A 12,206-nucleotide genomic window follows, 5' to 3' on the forward strand; every position below is an offset into this window, starting at 1 on the left:
CAAAGGCTACAACCAATCGCCTGTGGCCATAGCCAGGGCAGCCTTAGCGCATCCCGGCGCTGTTTGGAAGGGGGAGAGAGAATGGGTGTGAGGGGGGGCGGGGAAATGGGTTCTGTGATGACGTAGGCGCCGGCATCTGCCCGCCCTCCTGCCTTCCGCCGAAGAATCCTGTGGTCACTTGTCACATGGATACCTTCGTGCTGCGCAAGCCCGGAAGCCGCGTGTGGATTCCCTTGATTTCTCGTCCGAGGCTACGGAAACGGTTCACGCGCCGCAGACGCGCCTCCTTATTTCTTCGCAGCCGCACGCGACCATGTCAGTTTCCCCCGTGAAAAAGCAGAAGATGGAGTCGGCGCTGGAGCAGCTCAAGCAACACACCACCGTGGTGGCCGATACGGGAGATTTCCACGGTGAGGGGCGACGATCCCTTATTAGGGTCCGGGAGAGCGATAGGTAGAACGGGGAGAGCTCTTTTGACCTCTGGGGTTCCCTATCAAGCCCGATCCGGCTGGATGTAATGCTCTTTCTTTCCCCATGGTTTCTTCCGGGCACGATTGAAGTCCCGTCTTCTGATCTCTCCGCGTGAAGGGAAAGTTAAGAGGGAAGGGATGAGGAAGTCCTGTTTTGCATAGCCCGGTGCAATAGCAATAGCGCTTAGACTTATATACCGCTTCACGGTGCTTTTTTCAGCCCTCTCTAAACAGTTTACAGAGTCAGCATATTTCTCCCAACAATCAGGGTCTCTTTTTACCCACTCGGAAGGATGGACGGCTGAATCAATCTTGAGCCTGGTGGGATTTGAACTGCCAAATTGCAGACAGCCGGCAGTCAGCAGAAGTAGCTTAAAGTATTGCACTCTAACCATTGAGCCACCCAATACTTATTTTGGTATAAACAGCCCTAATAAGTCTACTCGCTCAGTAGAAGGAAAATAATTAGACGCTCTCTGCAATGTTGGAATATTCATAAGCTTTCTCTAGTTGACTTAAAGAAGGTGCTGTTTTATTGGATTCCGATTTTTTTTCATGGGCAATTTAAGGGTACCCTGTTTATGAAGGAGCTTGAAAAATCAGACCTAGTTAATACTTGAATGAGAGAGACCGCCAGGAAGTCTCATAGTTATAGATTAAGTTAGGATTTTTTTGGGGGGGGGGGGGGATCTCAGAAGAAGGAATTGGCACTCCACTGCTATTTTGTTGCCAAGAAAACAATATGGATTAATTGCTCTAGCTTCTGTGTTTACCGGTGGGGAAATACATGTATATCAGGTCTTTCTATTGCTGTATTTTATTGCCGTCACCCACAATTTAATTCTAGAAATTAATAAATTTGACTTCAATTCATTCTAAAAGGCAAGACTTTTAAAAAGTTTACATACTACTAACCTGTAGCATTTCTAACACAGTGTTCAGTATACCTTTTTGCAAGGAGCAGCATTAAAAACGTCCCACCTCTGTTATTGTGAAGTGATATAAACCACTTAGAAGATGTTATTTATGCAAAAGCAGAAGTAACTCACAGTTTGGATAAGTGATAATTTATTAAATGTACCTGCCACCCAACTATCAGTAAAAGTTGACAATTATTAAAACATTGTATTTTTTAATCTTTTAGATAATCTTTTAAACTTACAGTTTACATATACAGTTAGTCTGCATAGTTTTGCAAGTAATTGATATTTATGTTTTTCTGGAGGACGTGCCTATTAATTTTTTCAAATACTAGCTTAATTCTTCTTGGACTTAATGGCTGAAGAGAATCATAATATGCTTTTTCTATTAAATGCTATTAAAAATCAGCTTTTATAAGTAAGCTGATTTGTTTACAAATTTGTTTACAAAGCTACCACTACTATGGCTATATAATTGCGTAAAATAATATTGCTTTCAAAATTTAATATTTCTTGATCTATTGTTTAGATTGTCAATGTATGATATGCATGGATAATAGTCATTTCTTAGGTAAAAAATTGCTAATTAAGCAATGTAAAAATTGAGAATCTAACCTAACATGAAACATTAAGTATTTTGTAAATGGTCTTACGAAAGACGTTTCTTCTTCCTGTTGCTTAACAAGTGATGGAATCTTGCTGATGGGCTATGAGTTAGCAGATTTTGACAATAATTTTTTAAAAAAAATTGCGAATAAAACTTGCAGAGCAGGAAATTACCCCCTATATGTGATGGTGTTAAATATTTGATGTAAAAATATTTGTGTAAATTTTCTATGGAAATATTGCACAATATATTTAAGAATATCACATGACTATGTGGGTTTCTATGATGCCACTTATGTAACTTTGCAAAGAACTTTGGCATGGTATGTCCTCCTTAAGTAGTTGGAGATGACTATCAGCATATCTATGTTCAAAGCACCTATAGGGAGCTTCACCATGAAAAGCACAATTTTCTATCTAGCCTGTATATGTAGCATTTTAGAATGTAAAAACTTACTTAAGACACGCCAATTCAGAAATAGTTGTTTCTACATTACAGTGCATGTGCATTTTCCTACACAGACAGGAATCCTACTTTTGGTAGATCTCGCTGCAAATTATTTGAGTCAACCTTTGAACATGGATAGAGTAATAGTCATATGCATGCGAACAGTATATCAAAATCTTTTTTTTTTTTGCCTTGTAAAAGTTGCTTTTTGAAAGTGGATGTGGGATAACTGAAACACATCTGGATCTTGATATGGTAAGAACTGCAGCTATTGGCTGTTTACTGCACAATGCTTTCTATTCCAAGGCAAACATGTGCTAAGACTGTAGGAGATGCAGATGTAACACTTGTCTGCAAGTTATTCAATACATCTGTTTACTATAAGAAAAAATTCAAAGTTACAATGGCTGAATGAGTGGAATTTATAACCAGTCCTTGAAGTTCTAGTCATCCCAGCTTGTGGGAAGCTTGCAGGTAGTTGGAAGGAGGTCCTTGTTTAACTATGGCAACAGGGACTGTCAGGATTGCCATCATTAAACAATGCGATCATATAACATAGTTCTTTATAACCACATCACTTGGTAACAGAAGTTCTGATTCCAATGATTTATTAACAGAAGACTATCTACACTGAAATGTTGAAAGAGGGAATGGAGTAAATAGTACTTCTGAAATTTGCAAAAATCAAGTTCACAAAGAACAGTTTGCATAACTGGGTATCATTTTGACCTTAATTAAATTCTATTCCATTTTGCTATTCAGAAGTTTGAAACAGAGCTGTGTTGCTTTTTATGCTTTGAAAAATACTGGTTACTAACGAAAGTTACATTAAAAGTAAAAAAAAGTGATTAGTGTTAATTTGGTTCTCAAAATTATGGTAATTGCTGCTTATATCTGAAAAATTAAAACTCAGTTCTCAGATTTGTAGCTACTGAACATTTGGATAGACTTTTAATCAAACATTGATTCTCAGGATGCACTGAGGTTTATGGATTTATTCCAAAATAAAAGGCTTTTGAGCTCCAAATTTGTATAATTACATGCTTGACAAACTGTAGAGAACACACATTAATTTGTATATATATATTGTCAAATGGATTATATCTGAATTATATCCATTTGTATTCTTGACCAAGGTTTTCTTTAGTGAAAAGTACTAATATATCACATTTTTTTCACAGCTTAAATATTGTTTTGACTGAAGATTGAGCAATTTTCAGTATATATCGTCTCCTGTATATAGATAGTTCTCAACTTAATGATCACAATTGAATCCATTTCCGTTGCTAAGCAAAACAGCTGTTAACTGAGTTTTGCCCCATTTTTGAGCTTTCTTGCCATCATTGTTAAGTGAATCGCTGCAGTTGTTACGTGAATCGTTTGGACATTAAGCGAATCTGGCTTCCCACATTGACTTTGCTTGTCGGAAGCCAGCTGGACAGGTTACAAATAGTGATCACTTAACCCCAGAACAGTGCAACTCTCATAAATACATGCCAGTGACCAAGCGTGACCATAGGGGAGCTCCAATGGTTGTAACTGTGAAAAATGGTCATAAACCACCTTTTTCAATGCTATTGCAACTTCGAACAAAGAGTGATTGTAAGTTGAGATCAACCTGTATATTTATTCCAAATGGACTGCTTCCAGTACAGCTATCAAACAAGCTCACAAACTCCCAAAGTGATGATATATGTCATTTTATTTATTTATTTTTAATTTTTTAAATTTTATTTACAAACATGTAAAATACACACACACAAAACTTAGACATACACCACATTTACACAATACAATACGAACAGGAGCTTCCTGTTCTTTCTAATAACAATTGCCAATCGATATCGCTCACCTTATATTGTTTCCCCTTCTATTATATTTCATTTGCATTTCACCATTCTTAACCCTCTTATCTTACTCCTCTGTCTGCTATATTGGCTGATTACCTCTAATAAATTTAAACCACTTGGATACAGATATATGTCATTTTAAAATTGTCCCCTCATGAAAAAAGAAACAAATTAAAGAGTGCATGCAAGCCAACGCCTCTAGAATTCTTGTCAACCCTGCCTCGGAACTTTTTCTCCATAGGTATACATTTCATTCTGTTGGGGTTTCTTTTGTAGATTTTTCTTTTCTTGTTAAATCTCTACTATTTTTGTTCAACTATATTGTCATTGTTTTAATTATTACACTCTGAGTTAGATTCAAATATTGCAGATCCTGGGTTGACTGCTTATTTTCCAATTATGAAAAACAGGTCACTTTACTAAAGTGCCTTTTTATTAGGGATGTCTCATTAGTAACGTTCTCACTTACACTAACTTGAATTGGCCTTTTCACTTCGGACATATCATGTTTGTCCCAGGTTATTATTCCCCCTGTTATTTCGTTGCTCTTTTTAGACTGATTTCATTTAGTGGATTGTATCTGCACAGGCATATTGAAATTTGTTTGCATCGTGGTAAAAATCAGTATGTTAATCAATACAGGACATAGCAAGAAAGATGTTATGGAGAACAGCCTTCCTAATATCAACCAACTTCCTATATGACTTTGAATGAGTCTTTGAATAATATATCCTAGCTGCTAATTTTACTAAGAACTGTATCTATCTCTTCTTAATTATTAGTTCTCAATCATATTATATGCAAACAGAATTTCTGGCCCTGGAATAACTACATTAATTACGTTGCTCTATCTTATTGCATATCCTTAAAACAATTCTTATCAAGCTGAGAGGCTAACCATCCATGGCCCTAATCTTTTTATTCTTGTTTGCTGCTTTTCTTTCAACAGCTATCGAAGAATACAAGCCTCTAGATGCTACTACCAACCCATCCCTGATACTGGCTGCAGCTCAGATGCCAGCCTATCAGCAATTGGTAGAAGATGCTATTGCGTATGGAAAGAAACTTGGTGGGTGAGTAAGTTTGCCAATGTTCTAATTTTGCTGTTTTGACAATTAGTTGGGTATTATAAATATGTGTCCTCGCTCTCTGTTGTCTTTCACCTTCACATAAGATACTGGCAGATTTAAACCAGAATAAAAAAATTAAATAATGGCAGAATAGAGGAAGTCAAAGCCCTTCTGCAAACTACTAGCCACTCCCAATTTTCTTCTCATTACAGAAGGAAGAAGGAAGAAAGAAATAGTTGGCTCAAGTGCACCACTAGAGCATGAGTCAGAAGTTTAAGTAGAGTTCTCTTCTGAGGTTGCGTTAATCACATTTGTCCCAGGAGTTAGAGGCTTAAATTAATGTTGATAAAGCTCAGAACATATGTATATATACACATGCACACCTTTGAGTCAGTGATGACTCCTGGTAACTGGCTGGAGAAGTCCCTATGATTTTCTAGGTAAGATTTCAGAAGTGGCTTGCCATTTTCTCCATCCTAGGGTTGACTGGCTCAATGTCCCTTAGCTGGTTTTATGCCTTAAGGCAGGACTAGAACTTACGGTCTCCTATTTTCTAGTCTGGCACCTTAACCACTGCATTAAATTGATTCTAAAGTTCAGAATATTGTGCAAAGGATGAATATTACTGTTCCAATTTGACTCATTTATGTTTGTAGATGTCACATTGGCACCATATTTTTTTTCCTCAGTACGTGAACTTCTACTTTGGTTATTATACAATTCTAGGTCAGAAAAGGAACAAGTTACAAATGCTTGCGATAAGCTTTTTGTACTGTTTGGGGCAGAAATACTGAAGAGGATACCTGGCCGTGTGTCCACAGAAGTAGATGCAAGGTGAATGTTTTCTGAATTCATCAAATATATTATTTATATTTGTTTTTTTGTTTGTTTGATTGATTGATATCCAGACTGTACTTCAGGAAATCAAAGTGGCATGCATCCCCCATCTTATTTTTACCCATAAGAAGAAAAAAACTCTGAGATAGGCTTGGGTGACTATCTGACCCAGAACACCTGAGCCTGAAGATAGATTTGAATCTGGGTCTCCCTATTTCTAGTCTAACTTTGTAACTCCAATACCACATTGGCTCTCATAATGTTGCATATGTACCTGTGAAGACTACCAGTGGAGTATGACTCTGAGTGGCTCACAGCATAAACACAAAACAACAGATATACAATTCAGATAAAAACATAGTGAAAAATAAAAACAGATGGCAGATCTGGTCAACACAACAAATCACACACCCAACAAGGGGTTCCAACCTCTCCAACACAAAGCCTTTTTCTGTTCTGTTAAACCAATTAATCTCTCTTGCATGGATTACAGAGATGGACATCCTCTTATTTGCATCTATGTACTGGAGTCTTTTGTTTAGCTTAGCATTCATGGTTTCTCTTAAGGCTTCCAGCCGAAGGTCTTGTTTAGAAAGGCCTTTGAATAAGCCCTTTGTTGCCCTATTATTAAGATACTAATTTTCTTAACAGCATTTGTGTGTGTTTTTTAATGTTATTCAAATTATTTTGTAATGTTTAAGACAATGTAGTAGAAATGGCGCATGATAAATAGATATTGCGAAGCTGCCAATCGTAATGGTGTTTTCGCCTAATGACATTGACTTCTTCAGCAGAGGACTGAGGTGTGGCAGTGGTATAGAAAGGCATGAATGTTGCATCCCATATCTTTGCCTATTTGCATACTTGAGTACAGTTTATACAAATTATAATGAAGCAATATATATATATCTTTTTATTTTAAAGGTTGTCTTTTGATAAAGAAGGCATGGTTAAGAGAGCCAGACAATTCATAGATCTTTATAAAGAAATAGGAATTAGCAAAGATCGCATCCTCATCAAGCTGTCATCAACATGGGAGGGCATCCAAGCTGGCAAGTAAGTGGACCAGGAACAATAGTACAGTATAAGGCTCATTTGATAGCTATTTTATACTCTGTCATTTTTTGCATAGGAATTTCTATCGACCCTATCTCGTCTATTTTTACCATACACACTTCTTAAAATAGTTCATTTTATGTAGTCCATTCCTCACCCAACATAACAAGACATACATTACCAGACACAGGAAAGCAGCGGGCCAATATTGGACAGAAGCTATGAGGTTGGGTGGGGGTTTCGTAGCCCCCACCCAACCTCCTAAGAAAAAAACATGGTATGACAAGCCAATTGGCAGCTGCAGTCTAGCCTCATATCAAGACATAGATGGGCCTGTCAGTTTGGCACTGGTGATGAGCTGTGGTAGTGGGTACAGAAGCAGCCATCCTTATGTCTGACAAATAAATCATCATTTCAGATTTAAATTTCTTCTTTTGCCATTTGAACAGATGAAGAGATGTATGCTTAAACAATGTGTTCAAAACTAGGAGATGTTTTTCTAAGTAGATACTGACCAAGCAATCATTCTAATTTGTTGCTGACTCAATTTTCATGTATCTTTTATATTCTTACTCAGAGTAATTTGCCCTGGGGTGTTACATTCGTTTATCCTTTCCTGGATCACATTACAGTCTGACCTGCAATTTCCATATGCTGAGATTGTCATTAGATGAGACCATATATTTTGATCCCCAGCATGTTTCATCAGTCAAAGCTTTCACAGAAGACTTTTTAGTAAGAGGGAGAGTGAGTAGTAGTCACATCCATGTCACAAGTAGCCTTCCCTCCTAATGCTATGGATAATGCCAGTCCATCCTGGCATGTTTTACTCTGAATGGCACAAGGAAAACTGAAATTCTATTTTATTCTGATTGTCCTTATGCTATTCTATGAAAGCTAGGTTCTATAACGCAGAGACCACTTTGCAAGCTAACATACTGTTGCCCATATCCCACTAACCACAAACAAAAAAAAGTGTCCAGACTCACCGAGAAAGCATTTCTTTTTTTAAAAAGTAATGTGGTTTAAAATAAAATTGTATATACTGCATTGAATAAAATTGCATACATAGCAGAAGTGATACTGATAGGAAAAATAATTCTGCTCTGTTTTATCTTACAGGATCCTTGAAGAGCAACATGGGATTCATTGTAATATGACCCTGCTCTTTTCCTTTGCTCAGGCAGTTGCTTGTGCAGAAGCAGGGGTCACCCTAATTTCTCCTTTTGTTGGGCGCATTCTGGATTGGTATGTTGCAAATACGGACAAAAAAACCTATGAGCCATCAGAGGACCCAGGTAATTGAATAAGTGTGGCTAAGAAATTAAGTTCGCAATTGAATCAACCTGCAATGTTTAGTATTCGAAAATAAGCCCTTCTGAGGGTTTCTTTACCCCTGAATAAAGTTGCAGTAATTGCTTTAAATAGTTACCTTATATTCTCTCTTAGGGGTAAAGAGTGTCACTAAAATCTACCATTATTACAAAAAGTTTGGCTATAAAACTATTGTAATGGGAGCTTCTTTTCGGAACACTGGACAAATCAAAGCACTGACTGGCTGTGACTTTCTCACCATTTCCCCAAAACTTCTGGGAGAACTCAGTAAAGATAACAGCAAACTGACACCAAAGCTGAGCATCAAAGATGGTAAGTTTTCTGTCTTACTTAACATGTGGGGTCCAATAGCTTTAGACAAACACAGCTAAATACAGTTCAAATACAGATTAAAACAATTTAATCATGATCTTTCACCACATCCTCTCAATGTGTTAAAGATTAACTTTTAGTGAAATATCTATAGAGGGCTGTACATTTGTAACTGTTAATCTTTTCAGTGCTCAATAGATAAGTTCACTTTTTGAATAACTAATATCTCAAAGCGATACATCAGCATTTTTAATATATTTACTGTTCAGGAATATGTAATATTTCTGCTATGGGACTGATTGGATAATATATTCATATTAGTTTGTTAACTAAGCCACAATGGTGCAGTGGTTAGAGTGCAGTACTGCAGGCTATTTCTGCTGACTGCTAGCTGACTGCAATTTAGCAGTTCAAATCAGGCTCAAGGTTGACTCAGTCTTCCATCTTTCCGAGGTCAGTAAAACAAGCCAGATTGTTAAGGGCATTATGCTGACTCTATAAACCACGTAGAGGGGGCTGTAAAGCACTGTAAAGCGGTATATAAGTCTAAGTGCTGTTGCTATTGCTACATATTCATATTAGTTTGGTAAGTGAATTGTTTCTATAAGATGTTGAGATATAGCATTCTCTGATAACTCTACGATTCATATCACAATAAAGTATACAGTTGCCTACTTCCATAATTGGTTGCTTCTATCATCTTCAATACAGCCCAGGCATCTGACTTGGAGAAGGTGCATCTGGATGAAAAGACATTCCGTTGGCTTCATAATGAAGACCAAATGGCTGTGGAGAAACTGTCGGATGGAATCAGAAAGTTTGCTGCTGATGCAGTTAAACTGGAAGTCATGATAAAGGTAAAATTAAGAGTTTCTTGTCTTACTAAATATTATTTCCTAAGTTCCTTCACAAGCACATTTCACAAGCATTGCAAATCTAAATGTTAACTGTTTATTTGTATTTTATATTGCATGATACTAATGTTCAAGTATAAAACCAACTGAATGTAAATGGTAAAGAGATTTAAATTATAAGTACATTATTTTGTTATTAGGTTATTGATCCCATCATCCACTTATTATTATGGATTTCGTTTATTTTCCATATAGAATTAAATGCAGTTTAAAAATCACTGTAAATTATTGGATGGCAGATCCTAGGTTATACTACTGCTTTTCTTTTATAAATCTAAAATATTTTTGACAAGTTAAGCTTCCTAAATTTAAGTATCTTAACAATGCTGAAGTTTATAAATTAGATATTTTTCCAAACATTTATATTAAGGTTGCACCAGTAGATGTTCACATGCAACATTCAAGCTGGCATGTGGATTTTCAACATTGAATGGCTTTTTTTAAAATCTTCAAGGCTCCTCTCTTGACTCAAAACAAAATAATCAAAATGAAATTGGTTTCTCCTTTCCATGTATTAATAACTCTGCTATTTATAACCTTTTGAACAGACTGCAGGTATAAAAAATAATACATGGTTTTCAGTGCTACTGCATGTTCTGCGTGGCCTTAAATAGGTGAAATCCTATTTGCCAATCTCTTCTTGTACATTAAATGGCAATGATTTCTTAAAATGTCTGCAGCTAATGTGCCTATTAATTTTTATATTTTTTCTCCTTTTTTAGGAACGGATGTTTGGTACTGCAAATGGAGAATAGACATGGCAAATTTTATGGATGCTATATAGATGTAAAGATTTACATGCTGCATACGAAAAGATTTTCTGTAATCACAGATTTCTATATGAATCTGCAGAGAAAAAGATTCTTCAGGTCTGCTGTGCTTTTATATATCAGGATTGTAATATTACAATTCTGAGTTACCAATATTTTTATTCTTCACTATATTGCAGGTGCATAAACGACCAATTGCCTTGTTTTTTTTCTTCAAGGTACTACTATTACTAATAATGATAAAACATTGATGTCTGAGTGCATTCCAAAAGAATAAAATGTACTACATTTTATAGAGCTTTGTTGACTCCTATTGAGGCAAGTCCTCTGTTTGAAGGATGTATACATGCTATTTCTACAAACAAAATAAGATTTGAACAAGTATGTTTTATAAACATTCCATTCTTAGAATTATGAGAAGCTTCCCTACTGTTCTTGTAGAATGGATGTCTCACATGGTTATTGTTGTGGGGGAAAAAGGAGGAAGATTATGTACAAGCTTGAATTGTATAAACAAAAGATGGGCTATAAATCTAAATTATAATGCAGTCTCATTCCCCAGTTGTTGTTGCCACTGTGCTGATCCCTCTCCTCAAAATAGAGCAACTAAGATTTTAATACTTAGTGCTATTTTGGCCTCAGTCATACTGTCTGCTGTTTGCCCCCGTGTAAACATTAAACCAATACTGTCTTTTCTCAGAATCTGAGGCATGGTTGCAGCTGTATTGAACACTTCAGTACCTCGCCCCATTTTGCCTAGATAATAGAATGAGCTGGAAGGGACCTTGGAGGTCTAGTCCAACCCCCTGCTCAAGCAGGACAACCTATACAATTTCAGATAAGTGACTGCCTAATCCTGTGATGGCGAACCTATGGCATGCAGGCCAGAGGTGGCATGCAGAGCCCTCTCTGGGCACGCACGCCATCACCAGCTGGTCTTTGCGGGTGCCAGAGCACTAGAAAACGGCCAAAAAACAGGCATGCATGTGCCAGCCAGCTGGTCTTTGGGTTTTCAGCACTCCGGTGCGTACAAATGCACAGAAATGCACATGCCTCCCGGTTTGGGCACTTGGTGCTGAAAAGGTTTGTCATCACTGGTCTAGTGTCTTCTTAAAAACATCCAGTGATGGAGCGCCCAGAGTTTCTGAAGGCAAGCTGTTCCACTGGTGGTGTCCTCACTGTTAGGAAGTTTCTTCTTAATTCCAGGTTGCTTCTCTCTCTGATTAGTTTCCAACCATTGTTTCATGTCCTACATTCTGGTGCATTGGAGAATAATTTGACACCCTCTTATTTATGTCAGTCCCTCAAATACTGGAATGCTGTTATCATGTCACCTTTAATTCTTTTTTTAGACTAGTCAAACCCAAATCCTGCAGCCGTTCATGTGTTTTAGTCCCCACGCCTTTGATCATCTTCGTTGCTCTTCTCTGAACTTTTTCTAAAGTCTCAGCATCTTTTTTGTAGAATTTTAAATGTGTGTTTCAAACAGTAGCAAAGTGCTTTTCAAATGGCCATTAATACTACACTATTTCTTTGGACTGAATCCTATCAGATATCGTACAGGACTTCTAAAGGCAATACTGGGGATGAGATGGGCATTGTTCTGATTTTAAAATAT

At 37.0% G+C, this 12,206-nt stretch overlaps 1 protein-coding gene across 1 annotated transcript; it reads left to right on the plus strand.

The window, feature by feature from the left end:
* The first annotated feature begins 201 nt into the window (after nt 1–201).
* On the plus strand, nt 202–10,885 carry TALDO1 (transaldolase 1). The gene is made up of 8 exons (XM_032228298.1): nt 202–410; nt 5,244–5,367; nt 6,091–6,198; nt 7,126–7,257; nt 8,380–8,555; nt 8,707–8,904; nt 9,616–9,761; nt 10,541–10,885. The coding sequence occupies exons 1-8, from the start codon at nt 314–316 to the stop codon at nt 10,571–10,573; spliced, it is 1,014 nt and encodes a 337-aa protein (XP_032084189.1). The 5' UTR covers nt 202–313; the 3' UTR covers nt 10,574–10,885.
* Nucleotides 10,886–12,206: the final 1,321 nt, after the last annotated feature.

The sequence above is a fragment of the Thamnophis elegans genome, chromosome 1 (assembly GCF_009769535.1).
Source record: "Thamnophis elegans isolate rThaEle1 chromosome 1, rThaEle1.pri, whole genome shotgun sequence".
Taxonomy (NCBI): Eukaryota; Metazoa; Chordata; class Lepidosauria; order Squamata; family Colubridae; genus Thamnophis; species Thamnophis elegans.